Below are 20013 nucleotides of genomic sequence, written 5' to 3' on the forward strand. Positions count from 1 at the left end.
GCCAACTTATGTTAGTCAGCCAAGCTATACGATAGTGTATTTGCCCAAGTGAACTAAAACCAATCTTGAGCCCAGTCTTGAGTTTTTTTGTAGCTTTTTTGTAGCTACAAAACGTCCCATCTACCGTCTGAAGGTCCTCTAAGGACTTGGGCCTCTAACGTAGAGAGTACTATTGTAGTAGTCACAGATAATATCGTTTGATATCGGTGGTATGGACAGTGACCTTTTGTCCAATGCATGATGTTGTTTTTGACGTCCCATTGACCGTTGGAACACAACAAAGTATTCAGAGACAAAGTTAACTGGTCGTCATTGAGAAAGTAAAAACGATGTACAGCAAAATATTTGGGAAAGTATTTTTGAATCAATGTTTTGTTTTATATAATTCACTTAGGCCGCCTTCCCAATGGGTCGCAGCGAAAAGTACTCTATTTCGTGTGATATACTTCATTCTCCAAGGTGAAATCAAATGTTCTAACTTTTTTCTTCGTCTGAGACTTTTTCTTTCTTCTTTGGTTACCAACAGATTCAGTAGCCCTACACCCATTGCTAATAACAAACTTTCACTATTATCCAAATGTATTGTCCTATTCGAATATCCATATTATCTTTTACAAGCAATTAAATTTAAACCAAACAAAGCAATATACAGTAGATAACGTTATAGCTCAAAACGAACAGCCGCAAACTAAGAAAGTATCACATGTTCATGTGCAGCTTCAAGCAAGTGTACATCACGGGTGAGCAGATGGGTGTAGGGTACAGAGAAAGCAGTCAGTCAACAAAACAAGCTGCACGCGCATCCCCGAGAACTAGGTTGCAGCCACCCAATGTGAAGGGCTAGGTATACTACAATGGCCCGATACGAGTTGAGTTGCTGAAAAAGCACGGTGGCAGCCACCGACCACCGACACAGTTCTTCGGCGACCGGGTCGCTGCCACCGAGGTGGGTGGCTGTGACCCGATAGTGTGAAGGGCTCCATAAGACACAATGAAATTTTACAGTTCTGGTGGCTGACGGGTTGCTGCAACCCAGCGGAAAGGCGGCCATAATAAATAAATCAGCTGATCAAAATAACTTATATCAACACTTTAAGCATAGACAAATAGAATTAATATAGACCGGCAGCAGTACTGCGGTTAGCATATGTTCCGGCGCCCATCGCTAGGAGTGCCGTGTAGTTACGACACTGCTCAAGGAGCGCAGGAGCCCTATGCTACCAGCAGACACGGTACTCCTAGCGGTGGGCGCCGGAAACTTCCTTTGACAGTCTATATTTATCCTATTTGTCTATGCTTTAAGTTAAATTAAATTAATTTCTTTCAAAGAAAAAATTCATTTTTTAAGAAACTACCTACTGAAATCTGAGTTAATTGTGTATTTTTCCAAGGTAGTGGAAGATGAAAGCTTTAAAATGAAACCGCACTATTTATGAAAATGGTTGAAGAAATAAGGAAGTTATAGCGTACCGACAAAAAAGTACTTTACAAATTATAATGTATATATATATATATATATAGATATATATATATAATTATAATGTATAAAGATATACATTCTTTTGTAGCACTTTCATTATGTCCGTTGAAAATGTCATTAAAAAATAATCACTACATATCATAAACCACTACCTAACCACCTACAAACCTAACCTAAACTACATAGGTACCTAACCACTTGGATCATTATTGGTCATCAGAATCAATTTTATTTTTATTTTTCATCCTCTTAACTTTTAATTTTTAAGGTTCACTTTCCTTCTCTTTAAACATGTTATATTCCTGAGTCTTATATTCTATTTATTAATGATGATACCTGAGAGGTTATGTCCAGCAAGTGACCTCTCCTGACTTGACAGTGTGACAGGGCCTCGCCCTGGCTGAAGCCAATGCTGTCAATGCGAGCGTCTTCCCTCGGCACCACCAGCTGGTAGCACCTACCCTGGAACACTGCCTCCCCCGGCATACACATGGACTGAGGGTTGTTGCGGCACCTCACCCACACAGCATCCCGCTCTGGCTCACACACCTTGTCTGCAAGTTCTCATACTATCAAATAAACCAATACTTAACCCTATTATTTTCTTGAAATTACATCCTATGTCCATTTATAAGACCAAAATTTAAGATAGAGCTTTTTTTGTTACTGTATGCAGTCTTTGGGTGATCTGCATTACAATAATTAATTTGTTTAATGTATATAATCAGTGGTTGCTCCAGGGAAGAGGTTACGATGGCTATAGCACTATCCCACCGTTTTAAAATGTAAAAAAATTGTATTAATATAAACATTTTGTATAATAATAATAAATTTATAATAATTTTATTTTTAAAGAAACACTCAAAGTATGCAAAACCATAGACAAAAATAATTAAATATAGACCGTCAGCTGTGCTGCGGATACCATAGGTTCTGGCGCACACCGCTGGGAGCGCCATGTAGTTACGGCATACGCGCTAAGTAACTACACGGCGCTCCCAGCGGTGTGCGCCACAACCTATGGTAACTATGGTAACCACTGTACGGCTGACAGTCTGTATTTAATTCCTTTTGTCTATGGCAAAACACACTTTTAATCATGACATGCTCTTGAAATATGAGTGGTGTGAAGAAGGTAAGTAAAACTAAACATGCCATCTTTCTTGTTCTTACCATTTCTGGTTTTACAATCCAGGATGTTTGTTTCGTTGCCATTACACCAGACAGAGCTGAAGGCAATGGTAGGCTTAACTTTGACGTTGCCGTGAGAAGGACGTCCTTGCCATGTGAGCTCAGCTGCCCTACAACATAAATAATATAATTGTAAATGTAAATGAATTAGTTTTATATGAAAACAAAAACCAATCAATGTGTAATAGTAGTTCATACAACGATCGCGTAAAGATAGTGTTAAAGACACGAGTAGAAAATTTAAGGTACCGGTACGAGCCTTGGCGAGTGCCATAAAAACTTCTACGAGTGTCGTTAGGACTATTTACACGAACTGCGTACACTACTTTACCTACAATAGTGTTTTAACTAGTAAAAATCACTAGTCATAACTTCTAAGAGAGGTTATGTTTTTGTTTGTGACCTCTCATTGCCAGTGAGAGTGATGCAACGAAACATTGTACTAAACACTAATTGTACCACTCAGCAATTAAATTGGCCTGAGGAACAGCTGCTTAGTTGACGTTCGAAGCATTACAATTTTACTTCTTCTCTCTCAATCCTTGAACCTCATTGGTCCGTTACTTGTGTTGATAAGTAAAACTATGCTGTCATGTAAGTAAACAATGCTGTTATGTGAAACTTTTCAATTCTAAGAACTGAACTGAAACGGCTACTTTAAAAAACGGTCGTAGGTAAATTCATTAGCAACATAGCTTTTTTCTAATGATAGCCTAAGGAGTCAAAATAAAAAATTTTGAGAGTTGGGAAAAAGTAACTGATTTTGACGCAATGTCGCTACACTATAAATTTTCATGGACAGGATAGTAAAAACCAACGATCACACAAGACCAATAGATGGAGCATGCCTATCCAACTAACATTCTAGCAACTAAAGCACCGTCGGCTATCTTAGGCAGTGATCTTAAAAAAAAGAAGTTGGTGGCCTCTTTTAACCTTGCATATGCCCGTCCACATAGACTACAGATCTGTGCGTGGAACGTATCCAGCAAAGCAAGGGGTGAGCCGGTACAGTACAAAGGTGAACTGTACTGATAAAAGTTTGTGGCAGTGACCAGGATCCGAACCCACGACACTACTGCCTTGGGCCCGAAGTCCGCGATGCTACCAACTGAGCCACCGACTCACCAAAACTAGTCTAAGTCCAAAATTTTTCATCAGTCATGCGGGTTGCATCTACTGTCCTCGTGGCCTACATGAAGGTACTATAACAGGGCCATATTTAGAACCAATGTGGCCCACAGTTGAGAAGCCCCTCTATGCTGATTCAACTGAATGAGCATGGCATTTTTTTACGACAAAATGGGGCATGGGCTAATAAAAGCCTAGGACACTAGCTAATAAATAATTCAATTTTTTCATTGATACTATGGGTGCTGCAAAACAGATTTGTTTTGGGTCAGGTCAAAAATGTTGCCTTCAGGTCTTGGCCTGAAAGCAGGTTAGTTCAAAATCGGTTTGCATTGGAAACTTTTGATATATTTTAAATATAAAATATCTATTTTCGAGCCGAGCCTGGCCTATAAGCTTGACAGATCTAGCACAAAGTCAGAAAATTGAGCTGAGCTTTTATGTCCGCTATAACATCGCGAGCCCAGAACTTGTCTGCGAGGATCATGCCCACGTGATTGAAAGATTACTGCTTTTGCCCCGATCGCGGATATCGACGAGAACATTCCCCAGCGGATGAGGATGATGATGTCCTTGCGGCTGCAGGAGATGTTCAATATTTTGCTGCGAATGCGGAAGACGATAATGATGTCCACATGAACGCGGGACACGTTCAGGATTTTGTTGCAATAGTGGAAGGCGGTAATAATTTTTCTGTGACCGTGCGAGATATTAAAGATTTTGACGCCATCACAGAAGATGAAGAAGCACGTTTCTTTTTCCATGGGAGATATTTAGGAATTTTCGACTGCGGAAAAATATTATATTTCTGTCCCCGTGGGAAATGGATTTGGCCATGATGGCGGGAGATCATCGTCTACACGACCGCAGATGATGTCCTGGGTTTGGTTGCAATCACTGTAGAGTATGATAAAGTTTCCGTGTCAGCAGGAAGTACAGTATTCAGGATTTTGCCAGGATCATAGAAGACGATGATGACACCTCGGTACCTGGGGAGATGCTGTGCCGAGCACAAGTGCAAGTTTAGATGGAAATACATATGATAATTTCCCACTGCCCATGGCTACTTTATGAGCTACTTCCTTATTACATGGAAGATTAGATTAGTAAGTCTCATCTAATAACAACTTAGTGATTAAAGAGTATTGACGGAGTTAAATACCATATATAGTCAATGATACCACTTACTTACAGCATTTAATACAGGTACCTGAAAGGTTTAGTTTAGTTTGGTACCTAAATTTCAAAAAATCACAAAACGATTGAGTTTACGTTTTTTTTATTGTAAAAGGAAACATAAGTTCAATAGTAGGCTTAATAAAAGGAAGAGTGATTATACCTCTCATAGCCAAGCTGTTTGCAGATGATGTTGGCTTCCGTGATTGTCCACTCACCATGTTTGTCACATACAAGCCCCCACTCCTTCAGTCCTCTCATCTCCACATACCCCTCATTGGCTCTCTGTCCTCCTCTCAACCGGACCAGCTGTTTACTTATAGGTGTGGTCTCACGCTTTGTTGAAATATTTCCGCTAGAAATTTTCGGTGGAATTTGCGACACGGGTTTATTTTCTTGTGGTTTTGTAACCGGGTTATACTGGATGTTGAGTGGGGGGTGTGACGTTTTGGGTTCTTTGCTTTGCTTGTTCCTCTCTTCTCTAGATAAAACAGTCATTTGTTTTGGAGTTGCCTGAGATGTTGGTATTGCCGGTTTCTTTGTTGCTGAAGTGGTTGTTCTAGGAGTGGTGGAAATAAAGTCATAACCATCATCAAATTTACTTCTTAAATCAACAGCCTCTACCAAGTCTGATGGGTTTTGATATTGGTCATCATATCCCCCATTATTTGTATCATCCGTTGCTGTAAAAAGAACAAGAGTGTTGTATAGGTGATAAGCAGAGCTTATAACTGATATATCCAACAGCTTTCATACCGGAAATAATTTTTTTTTGTACTAGGTACTTAAGTATTTTATCAACTTAAAGGGATTTGTTTCATAAAAAGATTTCACTAAACAAACAAGAAATAAGTATTAAAGTTGTTATAGAATTTTATGTTTAGCAGCTGATTCAATAACTTTGTGTTATTTGTTTATTGATGTCCTCGTTTGGTATTCTTAAACAAACTTTACATTAGTATGTTTTGTTCTGCTTGATAAAACATTGTTTCAATGGCGGGTTTACACACTACGATAAAACTTAAGACTTGTCTGCAATGACAAAAGCTACGTTTTGTCGGATGTTGGGCTGTCTGGTTTAGACGTTCCGTCTTTTACCACCCCTGAGGGGCAGAGGAGTATCTGGTAGTATAAGTGCTGTGGTGCCACGCATGGGCACTAGCAGGAATGTCTGTAGAAATGTTGAGTAAACATTACCTTTAATGTAAAGAATGTGAAATGTCATACTAGTTGTAGCGGCTAGCTGTTTATGTTACTTTCAAACAAACCGTTGGGCGTTGATAGACTGCATGATAAAGACCTAACCTTAATCTGGTGAGGTCCTTATTCTGTGGTATCACACTTATTATACAAACTTCAAATGTGCTTATTGTTATAGTTATAGCAGATTTTTACAAGCGGGATTAACCTTTGCAGTACTGGAGCGTTTACTCGGCACTTCTACAAGCAGACGCTCCTTCTTTGAGGCTTTTTAGGTGTTAGGTGCTTCGCAATGGAGGAGTTAATATTGTGGTCTTGTACGTTATTTGTCTTTCAACAAATATGAAAAGTAAAAGAAAACCTAAAGCACGGGAAGTTTTTGATTTTAAATGAACTCTGTCTACATTTTCATTTTGGTGAAAACAAATTGCACACTGATAACACACAGACAACAATAGCAACAAACAGTCAACACTAAAATCAGTCCAAACTACACATAATAACATTCAAATATGCACTATACGTAGCAAATATGACAAAACTGAGGCCTATAGGGTGTCCCATATGCAACGATTTGTCTGAGTAGCCATTTAAACGCACCGACCTGTCAGTATGACCTCAAAAAATCAATGGCATTTTGCACCAGCCTTTCAATCCGACTCTAACTCTGACAAGACTCCTTGTGACTGTGTTCCAGACTGTCTTGTAGTTTACGTTTTGAGTTGCTTGCAACGATTTGTGTGGAAACCGGTGCTAAGGTATTTTTTCTCTTTTTATCTATATCAATTTACTAACCAAACAAACTCACTCATTTAGAAATTGTTAAGGCCTGACAGATTAAACATAGATCCTGAATCCAGTTCAGCAGTAAAAGATTATCAACACTGGTTTAGCACATTCAAGAACTTCATTTGCATAACTCAAGCTAATGAGCAAGAAAAGCTTCAATTGCTCATAAATCATGTGTCATCATCCATATTCAACTATATAAGTGAAGCAGAGAATTACAATGAAGCAGTAAGTAAGAAAATGGCAGCCGTTCAAAGAGATCTTACATCTGCCATTTTAAATTTTTGAACAGCTGCCATTTTTTTTACTCAGTTGTTCTTTTGAGCTCAAATTTGTGGCATTGTATTTTACTAATTAAGACCTTTAATTTGATGTGCATATTGACCTATCCATACATTTGTGATTTTCCTCCGACTTCTAGCGTCCATCCCCCTGAGGAGGTACCGCATTACTGAATTATGTCAATATGCATATCAAATTAAAGGTCTTAGTTATTAGAATACAATGCCACAAATTTGAGCTCAAAAGAACAACTGAGTAAAAAATGAGAGCCGTTCAAAGATTCAAAATGGCAGATTCAAGATATCTTTGAATGGCTGCCATTTTCGACTCAGTAAACCGGTTGAGTTCAAATTTGCGGCATTGTATTCTACTAATTAAGCCCTTTTAAATGAAGCCCTCAACATGGGTCTTTAAATTTAAAATTTTTTAGTTGTCTCCTTTCTACCCTTAAAGAGGGAGGAGGCAAAATGTTGATTTGTTGCAAAAAGCTAGAAAAGTCAAAGTTAATTTATTTTTGGGTGTGTTAAGACTTTTTTAACACTCTGTACCATCCAGTGTCGATGTACATCTGCCCAGTAACGGCATTTGTGACAGTTAACGAAAATGAAGTTTCGTCACTAAAGCATAGCAGAGAAATTAAATTAACATTTTCCTCAATCTTTTGCAACGGTGCGAAATTGGTTAAAACTCTAACATAAACTTGCATAGCTTCTGTCCTGTCGGAAGGGCGGCCTGATCCTGGAGCATCTTTGATACTGAATGTGGTTGACAATTTTATAACCAAACGGCCCTCTCGGTTGGCCTATCTGGATGTGCATTGTTAAATAAAAGTTTGGCCTCGTGAAATTTCTCCTTGCCTTACCATAAAACAAAATTATTTCTACCTTATCTTCATCTGATCAATCCATTTTTCGGGTAATAAATTACCTAGTTTTCTTCAAACAATTATTAACACACAAACTACCCTTAGTGCTTCTCTTAGAAGTATAAAATAAGCTTTATTGCAATTTGGAAAGTGTCGTGGCCGGGAGCAAACTAACTGAGCTGTCGAAGTGAGCGCCTGGAAAATGAGGTCAAGCCGGGTCGCTACCCTTGCCCCGCCACCTCGGACAGGATTTAACCTGTGATTGGAAACTACCTGTGACTTTGAGCAGTTAAATCAAATTAAATCAAGGTACTTTTTCACATGAAAAAGTATACTTTCTTCATTTATTGGCATAACTAGCTGTAACCCGCGGGCTTTGCCCCGTTTAACTTCTTAATTTTCAAGATTATCTCGTTCGCATGGCTCAATCACGTCCTGGTTGAAGTTTGTTCGCTACGCTCACTAACCTTTGGGTTGGAGCTCGTTCGCTACGCTCACTCACTTTTAGGTTGGAGCTCGTTCGCTGCGCTCACTTGCCTTCAGGTTAGCTCGTTCGCTACGCTAACTCGCCTCCAGGTTGAAGTTCGTTCGCGTAGCTGTTGTCATAAATGTAAAAGAAATAATAGTGCTGCACCCTGTTGGTAATCCTTGTAACTTTAATGCTATTGAACATCATAGAACAGAACCAACTTGTTTAATTGAAACAGCTGTTAAGATTCAATAATTAATTTCCATTTCTCAATAAACCCATGTTTAAGGTTAACATGGGAAACTCCAGAGCCACTGGGGCGGAGCCCGAAAGGATTTTTGAAATAAGAATATGCCTATATGTTAATCGGGAATGTGAGCTATCATCATGCCAAATTTCAGCCCAATCCGACCAGTATTTTTCGCGTTCACTTGTCACAAACATACATCCATACATCCATACATCCATACATCCAAACTTTCTCATTTATAATATTAGTAGGATTAAGTTTTGTTTTATTTTTTTTATTTTTTTAAATTAAAACTTTGAACTGCTATACATTTTGATATGATTTACGTAGAGGATTCTAGTTTGAGCCAATTTCTTCTTTCATTATGACCTTTACGATTATGTATAACTCTTAGGGTTTTACATTTGAAAATTTCGACTTACCTCGAAACTACCCTTTTTGGGGGACAGGGGGTGAAAATATAGGTACATACACCAAAAACTTCCTTTTTTGATCATATAAACATTCCCTGAATATTATAATTTTATCTCTTTAATAAAAAAAATAACAGGGGGGTAGGACTTTTGAGACACACGGTATTTCTATACTATAATATGAGCAAAGTTTGAGCATAATGATTTTAGAAAACAGCTCCTACGATTTTCTCCAAATTATTATAAATATCTTAGATTTAGACTAATAACAACATTCATGTATTCAACATCCATGCTGGGCTCTGTTCTGGAAAAATTTGTTTTTCGTTTGAAACTTAAAATGAGATTTTAATATTTTTAACATTAGTCTTATGGACTATCAAGTAGCTATGGCACTTTTTAAAATATGCTTGTAAAAAATCATCTACTTACGCTTACGGTACAGTAGCAAATTACAAAATACAGTACAAAGGAAAAGGACATTTTTATGAATGCTGTTGAGCATTGATTATATAATACATTTGGGTTGTAGGATGTATTACTAACCAAAGGGTACGACTGTGTTCAAAAACGTAGTGTTTCACCGCAAAATATTATACACTAATATTAACTAAAAGTCTAGAGGAAAGGCCAAGGACGTTTTGTAGTTTTCCAAGATCCCGCAATTAGTTGCGACGAACGGCGATCACAGTGACTAACGCAACAACGGTCTACAGATGCTATGTATCATGAGTTTTTATATTGAAGTTTATTGTAGAAATTTTCAATATAGATTGCTCGTCCACATGAAAAGATTTGTTAGGTAAATTAAGAATGAGTGGATGTCTACCAAAAACGAATTGACTTTACAACTTAATTAATCTTAGCAAAACTGAAAATATTTGTAGGGTTATAGGCCTAGGTCTTATTTTTTACCTCTTGAACAAATCAAACACCTCGAGCAATGCTTGGTCCCCTGGTACTATTTAATGTGTCCGTTAGCACGATAACTCGAGCAAAAATGATCCGATGCATTTATTTCATGCTATACTACGAATTAACATTAAAAAAAAAAACACTTTTTAACCCTCCCTGTTGCAACAAACGTAAGTACTCGTTATATTAATGCTTTTTAAATAGGGAATAAATGTAATATTTTCAAGGAGATATTTTAGGGTGAATCCAATACAAAGGTTTGCTGCGGCAGGGGTATTTTGATTATATGGTGTTTGTTTTAAATTCAAATTTAAGTGGAACACTTAAATTTCCAAACCCTGAAGTATAGGTTATACTCTGTTACTATCTCACTTCTTTCTACACTCATACTTCACACATATTTGGGTTAAAATACACACCTAGGAGGCCTCCCCATCTTAACTGGTAATAATAGTAATAAAAATAAAAATAACAATAAAAATAAAAATAATACTTGGAAATTTGTCCATCTCTCTTATCATTTTACCTATTTTACTCTAAATATTGTCTTACCATTTTTAGTTTGATCATAGTAGTCTGGTTGACCTTCCTCACTACGCTTTTCATCTTGATCTAGTTCTTGAATTGTAGGTTGATTACAATCAACATTCTCTGGATAGTCACACACGCCAATAGCTGGGTTGAATGCTGTGCCGGGACCGCAAGACATCACAAAGGTCCTTCCATGATCGCAGTTCAGGAATTTGAAACAGTCAGGATGAGGATATAACCCACTAGCACCAGCTGGACATTTGACTGCTTTGTTTGAAGAGTCAAAAGGATTGTACTTTGGGGGATTTTGTTTTACAACAGGGTCATCCTCATTCGGATTTTGATTGACTTGGAAGTAGCCAGGTTGGCCACCTTGGGGGAATATTTGAGGCTCTCTACTTTGTGGATACCCCGATTGAGCTTGACCTCCTTGAAAGCTTTCCCCTGGTGGAAAAGGGGGATTAGAAAACCCTCTGGAATCTGGATATTGAGATGGATTTGACCTACCTGGTGCGCTGTTTTGGCCATAAGACGGATTAGGATGAAATCCTACCTGGCCTGCAGGATTAATTATCGGAGGGTAGTACCCTGAGGCAGGATTTACTGATTGGGGGTTCTGTGATTGATAGTTTGGGGACTGTATAGGTATCTTTGGGTTAGAAGGAGGACTTGGATACACATACTGGACATTTTGAGTATTTCCATTCTGAGGGAAATTAGAAGGAGAATAACTCTGTCCTCTTTGGTATCCAGGATAGTGGGATTGACCATTGGTGGGATACTGTCTGTTCTGATTGTTTACTTGAGGCTCATAGTATGTTGGAGCATCTTGAGAGTTTGATGACGGATATTGGTTACCATTTCCAGTATTGGTTGGTTGATTTCGCGGATATTCTGGTTGATTTCCTGGAAAAGATGTAGGGTTAGAGCTTCCTTTTTTGCCCTGTGGATTACTTGGAAAATGTTGATCATTTTTATGGTTCTGTGGCTCATAATTTGAGGGTTGTAAAGGTGTGTTAACATCAGTAGGACTTGGATATACATATTGGACGTTTTGAGCATTTCCATTCTGAGGGGAATTAGAAGGGGAGTAACTCTGTCCTCTTTGGATTCCAGGATATTGGGATTGACCGTTAGTGGAATCCTGTCTGTTCTGATTGTTAGTAGGAGAGCCAGGAGAATTCAATGAAGGGTATTGGTTACTATTTCCTGTATTGGTTGGTTGATTTCCTGGATAAAATGAAGGATTGGAGCTTCCTCTGTAGCCCTGGGGATTACTTCTAAAATTCTGATCATTAATTTGGTATGTCTGAGGAGCTAAAGGAATGTCTTGATGAGAAACAGCAGAAGGTGGATATCCAGGTCGATTTGGAGAAAATAACATTGGTTGGCCAGTAGCAGGATAAGGTTGTTGGTACACTATGTAATATCCAGGATTGGGTGTTCCGTAAGTGTTAACTGGCTCAGTTCTAGAGACATTGTTGAGATTTCCAAACAACATTGGAGGTATATTGAAACCTGCTTGAGGAGGTTGAAACATGCTTCCAGGCAATGGAGGTGGAGGGGGCTGCAGCATGTCACCAGGGACGGGTTGGCCCATGTATGCTGGATTAGGGAACTGGACACCAGAATGGCCATTAAAAGGTCTCTGGTATTGAGGCTGTTGGTTAGTTGGAGGTCTTACTTTGTATGACTTAAAACCATCCCTCCAATCAGGATTATCTGGTATTCTTTCTTGTGGAGATGAATCTTGTTTGGGACCTAAAAGTCATAGGAAACAATTGAATAACTGAAACATACTATATGTGGATTATTCAGACAGTGACAAATGTTATCAATAGGCCTATGTATAATGGCAAATCAGGTCACAGACTAACATCCATCAGTCCACATCTCTTTAGAAAGCTATTAAAATAAGTGATCCACTGCAGTAGAATACAGTAATAATTATTGGGAAAATATTCCTAAGGGGTTTTCACCGTTCATAAATGTATATGCATTCAAATTTCTTCATAGAATTGATAAATGTGTCATTTAACATTTTTTTATTCAATACTAGGGTAGCTTCAACTTTTCTGGTAATGATCCAAAGAAGTAACTTAAGTTTTATCACCAGTAAAAAAAGTAGACAATCATAGCTACTATGAAACTCACTCAAAAATAAGCAACATACATTATACAAATCACGTTTTTAGTTTGTTCAAACTCAAACTAGAGTATTGCGGAAAATAAACTTTGGTTTATACAAAAAATGTACCTAAATAAACTATATATGGTCAGACACATTACCTCTCTCCTGGGTATTGGGATTTGTCCTGTATTCAGAGTTGGTAGAGAGACAAGTGACTTTGGAGGGGAAGTCACACTCCTGAGTGCGAGGGTTGAACAGAGTGCCTGGCGAACATGATTGGATCACCCCTCGGCCCTTGAAACAGCTGATGAACCTCCGACAGTCAGGGGCGTACGAGAACTGACCAGTGGCTTTGTGTGGACACAATGGCTGCTTGTTCTGATTGAAACAAGTATAAACAAAATTAACTGCATTATCTGAAATATGTCAGATGAGAGATTTGAGTGAATAGATAGCTAATATTTTCCTTAATTCAATTCAATTCAATTATTTAAGATGGGGACGCCACTATGTGCGTATTTTAACCCAAATATGAGTGAAGGATGAGTGTAGGATGAGTGGCGCGATCTTGTAGTCTTGTTAGTGACTAAGGCCGACATGTTCCTTAGACACAGCTGTTAATTAATAGCCCTAATTAGATATACCTAAAGCATCTTATAGTTGGGGAAATTAGAAACAGCAAGTTACTGGCTGCAAATATCTGCCAGTTTCACTTACCTTGTCTATAAGGGTACCTAACGCATATGCGCAAGTATTTGCAGCCAGCAGCTTGTGATCTCTATTTTCCCCATCTACACTCCACTTTATAGAGTTTTGATTTGCATAGTGCATTGTTATAATTCATGTTAAAAGAAAACTGATCCCTAGAAATGTTTCCCACATGGTTACTGCATTTTTCTAGAGGATAACTAAATACTCCATTTAGCCCCCCTCTCCTTCTGCCTATCCTAAAGGGTACAATGACCAAACTAATATTGTGAGTATCAAGAACTATGAATATATGAACATAATAGTATATCATGTGTATGTACTGTAGATGAGTACCGATCTTCTTTATTGGCACCTATGTAATATTAAAATCAATCATTCAATCAACTCTTGAAATTAAGTCGGCAACGCACACCTAGGCATACATTTTAAACTGAATATGTATACAGAGAATGGAGACACCTGGGTAGGTTTGTTACAGGCGTCTTTTGTTTAGAGCCTAAGGAAAGTGTGATTCATTGTGACTCAAAATCCCATCTCTCCTTCCCCAGTAATACAGTAACTACACCCTCTGATTTGGCGGTTCTTATAAGAGTATGATGATGTGATGCAGTATCAAACTACAAAGCTCAAAACACAAGTTATTGATGACCCACTCTAAATTAGCTCAGAAGTATACACCATACCTTAGTAGCCTACTGATTACTAATCAATTGTCAATTTTTAACATTGCGAGTGTTTTATTGAGCTTGATGATAATGATGTGAAATAAATGTTTCCTACTACAACGAATAAATTAAAATTTGTTAGTATTGATCCAATATCCTGAACTATTCAATCTTCATATTCAATTATTTAAAAAATAAAAAAAATAAACTCATTCTATAAGCAATGTTTAAGAGGAATTGTTTTGCCTATACAAACCGTTGACAATGCTGCAGGCAACTTTGGTGCGCCTTCAGCATTGCTGAGCTTTTGAGGGATTGGTCTTGCAGGTTGTTCCCTATTAGACTCAGTAACAGCAGGTGTAGCAACATAATCTCTGGTGCTAGCAGCAGCAGGTGTAGCAACATAATCTCTGGTACTAGCAGCAGCAGGTGTAGCAACATAATCTCTGGTACTAGCAGCAGCAGGTGTAGCAACATAATCTCTGGTGCTAGCAGCAGCAGGTGTAGCAACATAATCTCTGGGTGAAGTCTTCACTCCTCTGGAAGGGTACTCGGGGCGGGAAGGCCACGGCAAATTTTCTCTGTGCCTTGGAGGCTTTGTAGATGGTTGTTCCAAGTCATAGATCTGTTAAGTGTATAATGTGTTTCTTAAGTTTTAATATTTACAATTACTACAACGTTTTGTTAAGACATTATAAACCAACCAACTGATTATTTGCGCCCGGTTAACCGTTTGTACTGGCTACCTCTTTGACATAAACAGCAGGGAATTGTTAAAAAATCAGCTATCTCTATAAACCGGTTTTCTTAGTTGGCAAAATTACTCCATTTTCCGCCACGAGCTCAACATACAAGAGTCAGATATTGGTGTTTCTCTTGATGCCAAATTCGGCAGGGACCGTATTATGCAGCGAGATGCCAGACAGGCATCTGCTTCGGCAGAAGTAAGACCGTCACCCCGCAGCGTCATAGATTACATTCGGCGGTTTAATGTGCATTGAAGAATTATGGTGGTTTTCAGTCAGGACAGTAGATTTGTGATAACTTTATTTTGTTTGATCATTTATAGTTTGGTTATTAAAAGATCTGAAGTATAAAATTCACAAAATTGCACTTTAGACTAAGACATGTTCAATTGGTTTTCTTGCCATTTACCAAGTCAAAGAGAAGTAAATTTTCTTTGTCTGAGAACAGACAATTAATAGAACTAGTTGTGTAACATGAGATTATGTGGATTGCCGCAAATCCACATTTCAAGAATGCTTGAAAAAGAGACAAATTTTGGATATTAGAGAGCTAAAAACCAACTTCTAACCAACTCTGCAGTTGAATATCTGTTAGGAGCTAGGAAAACCCGCCTTTATCCACTGGCTGTCTTTTTTATGTGTATGGGTCAGCAGCCATCATGGTGGCTTTTCCCATCAGCTCTGCATGTCACCATTTCAATGAAAAGTATTTAAATTTCAATGTTGCCCATGAGGTATCACGACCAAGCAGCCAGCAAAGTATACACCATTTTGTATACAAGACACATGTTTTTTTTTTTTTACCATGGCTAAAGGTATTTAAAGTGTTGAGAGTGTTTTCTATATTGACCAGTACCATCCCCATCCGAGTGGCATAGACAAATATGAACATTTCCGAGCAGCTAAACAAAAGACTGTGGGCAGTACAACTAGCTACCCGGATCAATTAAGACAGCCTAAAAATATTTTACGCCACACTACATCATTTTGACGAACTTCCCACGCAAGTATTTAGTCCAGAAAACAGCTGTTTGCCGCCAGCTTAATCAAATGGGGTTTTATTGCGTACTACTGTACTGTATGAGTTTTACCGTTTTACCGGACACCAATCAGCTGATTATACTGTATTTGCGTGGCAATTGGTGGTTATAAACAAAAACATAACCTCTCCATAACCTCTCTCAGAGGTTATGACTAGTGATTTTTAGTCCTTTAGGTGGTAATATATAAGGATTTGTACGGATTAAATAGTATGGCGTAAACTATCGTACGTAACTCGTCCAAAATGTGTGTACCGGACTCGTATGGTAATCCCGTACTCAACTTCGTCTCGCACGGGAACGACCACACTCATCCGGTAAACACTTATTTTCAGGACTAGTAACGTAATATACTATTTCCAATCACTAAGGGTTTCAACAGTCAACTAGTCAACAGTTGATCAACAGTAAAATTTTCTTCAATTATTTTTTTTTTCATTGATGTTATTTTAAGAGCAAGATTATAAAAAAAAATCAGGGAATGATCTAAATGATTAAGATGATATCTGTGTTTAAAAAAACAAGTTACAATTATTTCTACCAGTAATCAGAACCAAGAAGGCTATCAGATTCATTTTTATGGAAATCACATAGAAAGCCATATGAATCTTATGATGTCATGAATTAACATCATCAGGATATTTAAACTGTTTTATAGATTATCTTGTATATAGATTATATTTATATATTATAAGACACTGGGACGGTGGCGTCGTCCTGTAATCCATAACTACTAGGAGGTCTCGAATTGTGGATATTTATAGGCATGCACTGTGGATGTGATACTCCCTGGATTAACGTCCGCACTAGTGAGTAGGGCCTACTACGACTATCTGTAGTACTATCCTGATAATTAGACCTATTCGTTAATACCAAGGAAAAAATGTGGTTCAGAGTCCACTATAAACTGTAGGTTCCTTAGTTGCCAATAGCTGTAGGGCTTAGTAGCTAACAAGACCACAAGATCGCGCCACTCATCCTACACTCATCTCCATTCATACTTGGCTTAAAATACAACACATAGTGTCGTCCCCATCTTAAATAATTTATATAATTGATATAATCTTTAGGTTTTATGTTGAATTTTCTCAGACATTTTCAGTGGCGGATCTAACACAGTCACAAGGGGGGGGGGCGAACCGGGGGGTCTGGGGGGTTCGGGGTCACCCCCCCGAAAAATTGGTGTAAACCAAGTCTCCAAAATGGCAGTTTTATACCATTTCTTTGTCCTAAGTTAGTGTGACAAATTATTTTACGCAATGTGTATGCACTACTGTATTACATGCAGTAAAAAAAAATATATTTCGAATGCCCAAGGGGGGGGGGGGCGGTCGCCCCCTTTGCCCCCCTCTGGATCCGCCACTGGACATTTTGTTCTGAAACACATTGTTGCTAAAGAATAGCAATTAATATTATAGCTAATTTAATATAGGGGTGGCACGGTAAGACCTAGATCGAGACCGATTTACTTTTTCACTTCGATATCCCCAAAAGATCAAAAACTCTATTCGTTCAAACGTTTTTATACATACATACATGGGGTGTTCATTAAAATGATTAATTTACACCATTTTATAAATTAAAGCGTTCATGTACAAGTAAAGGTCACAGAGAAAATCAAAATAACAATACATTTAAAATTTCTATGTTATTCTTATGGAGTAAAGCAAAACTGTTGTGGTTTGCTTGTTTATGGATAAATTTTGATGAAATTTGGCAAATTTACTTATTTGATCCAATAGGCCTATTAACTTATAAACATTTGATCAAAATACGCTTTTTACCTTCCCCGTAGCAGCATACCTAAGTACTCGATAAATCTAAGGAAATTGAAATTTATAAGGTATTGAAATTTGCTTAATTTGCAGGTTTGCCATGGCAAGGGTATTACTCTATCTTGAACGTTTTCGTATTTTTGGTATTTAATTGGCTCGATGGGCTGTTAATTAACAGCTGTGTCTAAGGAGGATGTCGGCCTTGGTCACTAACAAGACTACAATACCGCGCCACTCATCCTACACTCATCTCCATTCACACATTTAATACATCTTAAAATACCTACATTTGTATGGTCCCCATTTCAGAATAAAGTATAAAGTATTGGTGGATTTAGTTGTATGATAAACCTAGTGGTCAATGTGTCACCTTTTGGGACAGTCAAAACAAAAGCGAAGAAATGTATGTAAAATTGTTAATGTCAGAAAGTTCAAGTTATTTTGCACATTTATCATTGGATCCTACTAATATTGTATATTTTAAAAATTAGTCAAACTTAAAAAAAATCTTTTGCCTAATCTGAACTAATATCAACTAAACTTTTTCTTGCTTGTATTCTCACTCTACTGTAAATTATGAGGACAAACAATTACCAAATTTAAAGTAAAAAGCTCAATATGATGTTTAAGTTCATAATAAGATGACTCAGACTTTGTAAAGTTTAACCTTTCACAGCTTTTACTTTTTATAGCTTTTTAGCGAATTTCCCATATAAGGAATAAGCTATTAACATAGTACTCATGGTAAGGCCTCTGGACCCGGGACCGATTTTATTTTTCGTTTTGAGGTCCCTAGAGGCCAAAAGCACCATCTGCTCAAATTCATTTATATATATATGTGTCCGTTAGCGCGATAACTGGATGAAAAATGATCAGAGTTTGATTAAATTTGGTACAAACGTGTAAACCTACATTTATTTGAACGAGTTCGCTAACCAGCATAATACAACCATGGGAACAGGGGTTTATGGGGGTTTTATGGGGTAAAAATGGAATTTTCCCATTTTTTATCCTAAAAACAAAAAACTTCTTTTTAAAAACGTTTTGTAGAGCTTAAAAAATTAAATAATTTAGTATATTGAAGCCCTGTTGTATGCCTAACGGTCATGGAAAACATTCAAAAAGAGTGTAATTTTAAATTCTAATGTTATTTTTATGGAGAATATGATAACTGTTGTAGTTTACTTCTTTATGGATATCTATATCTATAAAAGAGGAACTATGTATGTATGTATATATGTATGTACCTTGTGGACTACGAAACCGCTCGACAGATTGTAATGAAACTTTCAGGCATTACTAAACATTATTCAAGAATGGTTTGTGTGAAGTTTGGTGCAGATCCGTCAAAAGGGCTCCGCCCCAGAGGGTTTTAAGGGGTCCAATGTCAGACTTTTGGAGCTACAATGTTTACAAATAAATATAATTTAAAAGCAGATATTTACTTTCACCAACTGTTGGTTTTAATAATCACAAAATTCTGTATTAGTCATGATTTGGAATAGTGCCACAATGTTTCCACAGAATGCAGCACAGAAAACTATTTTACTTTTAGATAAGTCCAACTATATTAAACCACAATCGCAGCACACCTGTGCACTCAACGTTTCAATTCTCCCCTACTGTATTAAATATGTAAACATAAAACATAAAAACCTTAATCAAAGTAAAAACTTAATTTATACACCTAATAAAAAATATATAAAGATATAGATTGTAAAGAACAAATTACCATTTAAAATAATAGTTGTTAGCGCAGTAACGTACGCCGGGTAACTGCTAGTATATTAATAAAATTTATTTATTTCATCCTATACTATTGACGTATGTTCAAAAAACACTGTTTACCTTCCCCGTAGCAGCAAACCTAATCACTTGTTAAATCTAATTTTATTTAAATTAGGAATAAATATGTCTTATTTATGGAAATATTTGAGTGAAAATGTAATCAGACAAGTTGAAATTTGCTTAGTCTGCAGGTTTGCTGCGGCGGGGTTAATCTTATTTATTTATTTTCCAATAATCACATAACATCATATTCAGACAGGTGATTCGTCATTGTTACAATATTTTATAGTCTCTATTATACTAAAATTATTACTAAAATAAATTTCATATGCTGAGCCTTAAATATCTACACAGCTTCCATATATTCCTCCAGTGAGAAGAAGGCCTTCTCCAAAAGAAAGTTTTTTAACTTCTTTTTTAATTTAGGGAATGAATCAGTGTCCCTAATTGAAGAAGGTAATTTGT

General features: G+C 37.3%; 1 protein-coding gene across 1 annotated transcript in view; it reads right to left on the minus strand.

Moving 5' to 3' along the window:
• LOC128983454 (uncharacterized) overlaps nt 1-20013 on the minus strand; it is a 122786-nt gene that overhangs the window by 99969 nt on the left and 2804 nt on the right. Inside the window, exons 2-7 of the mRNA XM_054402751.1 lie at nt 14456-14824; nt 12982-13201; nt 10714-12453; nt 5142-5661; nt 2654-2781; nt 1817-2034 (exon numbers count right to left, since the gene is read on the minus strand). Of these exons, the coding sequence (XP_054258726.1) occupies nt 1817-2034; nt 2654-2781; nt 5142-5661; nt 10714-12453; nt 12982-13201; nt 14456-14824 (3195 nt within the window). The remainder of the gene's footprint in view (nt 1-1816; nt 2035-2653; nt 2782-5141; nt 5662-10713; nt 12454-12981; nt 13202-14455; nt 14825-20013) is intronic.

The sequence above is a fragment of the Macrosteles quadrilineatus genome, unplaced genomic scaffold, assembly GCF_028750875.1.
Source record: "Macrosteles quadrilineatus isolate MER2022 unplaced genomic scaffold, UCM_ALF_1.0 Scaffold_1__1_contigs__length_201487025, whole genome shotgun sequence".
In the NCBI taxonomy this organism is placed as follows: Eukaryota; Metazoa; Arthropoda; class Insecta; order Hemiptera; family Cicadellidae; genus Macrosteles; species Macrosteles quadrilineatus.